This window comes from Anarrhichthys ocellatus, unplaced genomic scaffold (assembly GCF_004355925.1).
Source record: "Anarrhichthys ocellatus isolate YVR2014 unplaced genomic scaffold, GSC_Weel_1.0 scaffold10, whole genome shotgun sequence".
Taxonomy (NCBI): Eukaryota; Metazoa; Chordata; class Actinopteri; order Perciformes; family Anarhichadidae; genus Anarrhichthys; species Anarrhichthys ocellatus.
Window position 1 is genome coordinate 10,897,730 of NW_022280040.1, and position 4,999 is coordinate 10,902,728.

General features: G+C 42.2%; 1 protein-coding gene across 1 annotated transcript in view; it reads right to left on the bottom strand.

The window, feature by feature from the left end:
- Nucleotides 1-539: 539 nt before the first annotated feature.
- The window catches only part of mynn (myoneurin), a 9,782-nt gene continuing 5,322 nt past the window's right edge, over nucleotides 540-4,999 (bottom strand). Inside the window, exons 6-9 of the mRNA XM_031850561.1 lie at nucleotides 4,768-4,946; nucleotides 4,207-4,293; nucleotides 3,596-3,721; nucleotides 540-2,880 (exon numbers count right to left, since the gene is read on the bottom strand). Coding sequence (XP_031706421.1) covers nucleotides 2,498-2,880; nucleotides 3,596-3,721; nucleotides 4,207-4,293; nucleotides 4,768-4,946 — 775 coding nt within the window. The 3' untranslated portion in view covers nucleotides 540-2,497. The remainder of the gene's footprint in view (nucleotides 2,881-3,595; nucleotides 3,722-4,206; nucleotides 4,294-4,767; nucleotides 4,947-4,999) is intronic.

A 4,999-nucleotide genomic window follows, 5' to 3' on the forward strand; every position in this document is an offset into this window, starting at 1 on the left:
CACACACACACACACACACACACACACACACACACACACACACAGGAACCGAGGTGTCAAAGTGCATTAAGCAACATTATAATGCAGGAAGTGTAGCTCTTCCTGCTCTGTCGATGTATAAAACGATAATCATAACAAACCTGGTGAGTGGACAGATCCTGGACCAGATGCTACACATTCTAACCTCTCTGTGTGGTTAACGTCCTCAGAGCTGAACCAGGTTCACACTGAAGACCATGAAAACAGTGTTTCTACCGGAGACATGTGGTCTTTAAAACAGCTACTCATCACTGATAGAATATGAGAGACCGGTCCACCGTGGACAGACCCAGATCCTCCGGCAGAGACCGGTCCACCGTGGACGGACCCAGATCCTCCGGCAGAGACCGGTCCACCGTGGACGGACCCAGATCCTCCGGCAGAGACCGCTCCACCGATTCATCAGTTTATTATTTTGTCTATTATTTAATTGTTTGTTCTATAAAATGTCGATCAGTGTTTTTAATGTTTCTTTTTGCACTTTGTCTTTTGATGTTTTTGTTGTGTAGTGAATATATCTATAAGAATATAATATGAATATATATTTATATTAGTTTGAATGTAGTACACGTTCTTTTGTTGTGATGTTGTTTGTACTTGATTATTGATTGTTAACATGTAGAAACATCTGGAACATCTTCTTTTACTGATGCTGGTTAGGAAATGAATATCTTTCTCATCAGCTGCTCTGCTTTTATTTTCTTAATGAAGTAGTTCAGCCCAGAAGGTAAAGCAGGTATGTGATCGATGTTTTGGGGGAAGTTATCACTATTATATAAATCCTTCCATCATTGAATTATAACATCTGTATTTAATTCTGAGCAGCTTCATTTTATATGTTTTAAACAGAAATGTTTCTGAACACAAAGACATCAAATAACAAGTATCATCAAGAATCATTTATTCCTCCACAGTCAGAGACAAACACGCTTCCTGTGTTACTTTTATTCTCCTGTTGTAGTTTTTAAACTTGTTTGTGTGATTCACATTTCTGTACAAGTAATGTAGACGAGTTTATCCAAAATTAAAAAAGAAAGAAAGAAAGAAAGAAAGAAAACAGTTGAGAGAAATAAAACGCAGATTTCAAAGTCTTCTGCTAAAACAAAAACAAACTAAACAAGACTGAACGAACAGAGTGATGATCACATTGATAATAAAACCATCACGTGTCACTTTATGACAAATAGAATCATAGCTCGTCATCTACGAAACCAACGAGAGACGTGTTCATCTGATGCTCGTTCATTGATATTAGATAATCCATCCAATCAGAGCTGCACGTCAACGTCACAGACGGTGGCCGTTAGTCTCGGGTGTTTGGAGTTTAAGTAGCCGGCGAAGTCTGAAAACCAGAAGCCGTGAGAGGAGAAACCAGAGCAGAGAGCCAAGTTTCACGTTACATCCTTTAGATGCATGTGGTGCTCAGAGCGACTCCAGTTCAGAAGACAGAGGAGGAGGAGCGGTGTTTAGACTTTCTAAACGTCTCCTTCTGTAAACTAAACTCACTTAAAGCGACGCACCGATTCACACTTTCTCTCCCCGATACAGTCTGATTCCTGAAGAACGTATCAGCTGAAGTCAGAGCAGTGCTCATTTATCTGCATCTTTAAAATCTGCCTCTTAGTGGAAAAACAAGGTTTCTGTAGAAAAATGACAAAAAAAAAAAAAAGAAGATCTGTGGCTCGACACAAACGACTGAACTGACGTTTGAAACATTGAGAAGAATCTGTATTAAATCTGTCTCACCTCACAGATCCTCTCATCAGGATCAGTGCCCCCCCGCCCCCCCCCCCCCATGTACATTTAGTAAAGTACACCAATAAAGGGATTACAAAGTGTCCCTGTTGTCTAAATACTGTCGACTGTGGTGTTTAAATGGAAGCTGCTTGAGAGTGAATTCTGCACACAGGAAGTAGCCGACTCCACATCCGACAACAAACTCCACCCCGATAGTTCCTGGGCCGTCGGAAAGCACTTTGAGGGACCAGGAACTACATGAACAGGGCTCAGTCTGTTCAGTGACCATCCTGCTCTCTGTTTGGGAGCAACAACTCAAAATGCTTTGTGTGAAAAGGTTCAGCAACAACTACAACTCAAAGTCCTGTTTGTAGTTTCTGCGAGTAATAACGACATTAAACTCACTCAGACCGGCTGTAAACAAACCTGTAGCTCATGTATTTGGAGGAGAAACCTGAAATGTTGGTAATTATCCCTCACTGCAACTACGGCAAGTGAGACGGGTCAAAAGGTGGAATGGGAAGTCGATGACGGACGTTTCACGACGGAGAATTTGGTCGATAATTTCCCCGTTTCACCTTCGTTTTCTCCTTCATGAGTAAGGTTTGTTCACATCCATCAACGTGGAAAGTGAAGCTTCATTATCAGCGGAAAAATAACAGATGAAAGTATGAAAAGTTAACTTTGACGTGCAGGAGACCGACCGTCCGTTAGCTGTGACTCACTGCGGAGGAGCGTTGTGCTCGCCGTTGTCCACCGTCCTGATGATGACGATCTGCTCCAGGCTCTGTGCCGGAGACGGCGGCGGCCGCAGCTGCTCCACCAGAGCGTGCAGCGTGTCCGAGTTGATGGTCTGCTCCTGGTCGGCTTCGTAGGTCACCTGGTCGGCGGCGGCGGCGATGGCGGTGTGAGTGGGCTCCGCCTTGAAGTCCTGAATGACGGCGGCAGTGGCGGCTGCAGACGGAGGCGGGGCTTTGGGGTTGGGGGTGGTCGGTTCGGGGTTCGGCGGCTCTCCGCCTTCCGGGATGGAAGCCATGCTTTTGTTTTCCTGGGTGAGTTTATTCTGGACGAAAGCCACGGGATGACTGGAGGCCAAAAGGACGACTGCTCACACACACACACACGCGCACACACGCACAAGAGAAAGTTACCAAACAGGTGAAGTGTTCTTCTGTATCGGTTCTTAAACACATTTCAAACTATTAAAGCCGTCAGCGATGAATAAAAGGTTTGGATAGAGGACCAACTAGCAGGATAAACTGTTATTTAGTCTAAAGCTACTTTAAGATAGTTTCCTTTTAGCGCAATGCTCAGAGTGAATGTGAGTTCTCTCTCTGGTGAACAGTTACACAGAGTTTAGGGCTTTTATTGTGAAAGGTAAGAAGGGAAGGAAGGAGTGGATGTGGTCACGGTTGAAAGAAGTAATAAAGTTTGCCGTCTTAGTTCGGCCTCAGTTGCCTTTTTTCTTTTTTAAGTACCTACTTTAACCTACTTTATTAATATTTAGAAAAGGTTTTTATGATGTTTATTTAGGACATTTACTTTAAATCTATTATAAATCTAAATATTTGTGTTTTTAACACTCTGAAATATGTACAAAACCACACAAAAGTATGTGAAATGTGTAAAAATGTGAGGAGACATAGTGGCAAATATGTTGAAATAAGAACAACAACGCCCCCTGGTGTTAAAACAGCATCATGCCGCTTTATCAGGGACAAATAATACAAAATAAAAATAATTCTGATACCAAGCATCATGCGTCTCATACGTTACACATAATAGCGTTTTAGAAACACACACACAGAGACACACTCACCTGCTCTGGCTCTCTCCTTGTGTTGCCGCACTTCGTCAGCGTGAGCCTTCTCCTGGTGTTTGATCATGTTCTTCACGCTGGCGAAGCGGTTTCCACACAGCAGACACTGCACTCCGTTGTTCCCCTCTGAACACACACACACACACACACACACACACACATGGTTAAAAGTAAATTAGTTTATCACTCTCTTTATAGTTTCCTGAATGGCGTCATGTTATTTTAAAATAACTGCTCTGGTCTCTCTGGTGCCTCCTACAGTCTGTATGCAGCACTGCTTAATAAACAACCCTGTTTACTTAAATTTAGATCAGCTGGTTCCTGATTTAAATCACAAAGATCTCCATCTTTTCCTGTTTTACACTGAAGAAAACCAGCCAGTTGTTGCCAATAAACTGTAGAACTGTAGAAGTCTTCACTAGGGACGAGTATCGTGAGGGTCTGATGGATACTAGTACTCTTATCAGTTCTTTTTGATTATTCAGTGAGGAAACAAGACAATTAATTAAGAAAATAATCGACATTTCTTTATTATTCTTGTATGTAAACAAACAGTCTGTCTTGAGCAGCAACACAAGAAGTTCTCTAATCTGTAAATGGTAAAAACTCACCTGGGTGAAGTCGCCTCATGTGTTTCTTCAGTTCAGAAGACGTCACAAAACTTCCTTCACACTGCGAACATTTGTACGGAGTCTCACCTGAAATACATATTTATACAGACACACATTAAATATTCACACTGTGACACTCTAGCCGGCTGAAGAAATAACTTTACTTTTACAATCAACACTTGAAATGATGACAGGGTGGTACAAAAAGCATACTTTTATGTATCAGATACCATTGGAAACACTGGCAACAAGATCATAATGAGAATGAATATTAAACTACATTTAAATCGTGTCCTCTGAACTAAAAAGGAATCGGGTTTGAAATGAAATCAAACACTGTTAATTAAAAAGCTTCTCCAGAAGATACTCAGTCACTGATCCACAGAGGGAACCATAATTCATTTAATTAAAATGATATTAATTCTTTCAGCCCATAAAGGATTCATAAACAGTTACTCTTTGCTCCCAAATTTAAACCAGCGTCTGGACTGAAAACAAACAAAATAGAAAGATATTAAATGTAAACAGTAACTAAAGGAGAAGAAGAAGAACCCCTCTCACCGGTGTGTTTTCGAGCGTGTGCGATGAGCGACGAGGAGACAGAGAACGACATGCCGCACAGGTCGCACTGGTACGGTTTCTCTCCCGTGTGACGCCGCTTGTGATACGTCAGTGTGCTGGACTGAGCGAACGCCTGGCCGCAGATATCACACACGTAGGGTTTCTCCCCGCTGTGCAGTCTGAGGACACACACACACACACACACACACACACACACACACACACACACACA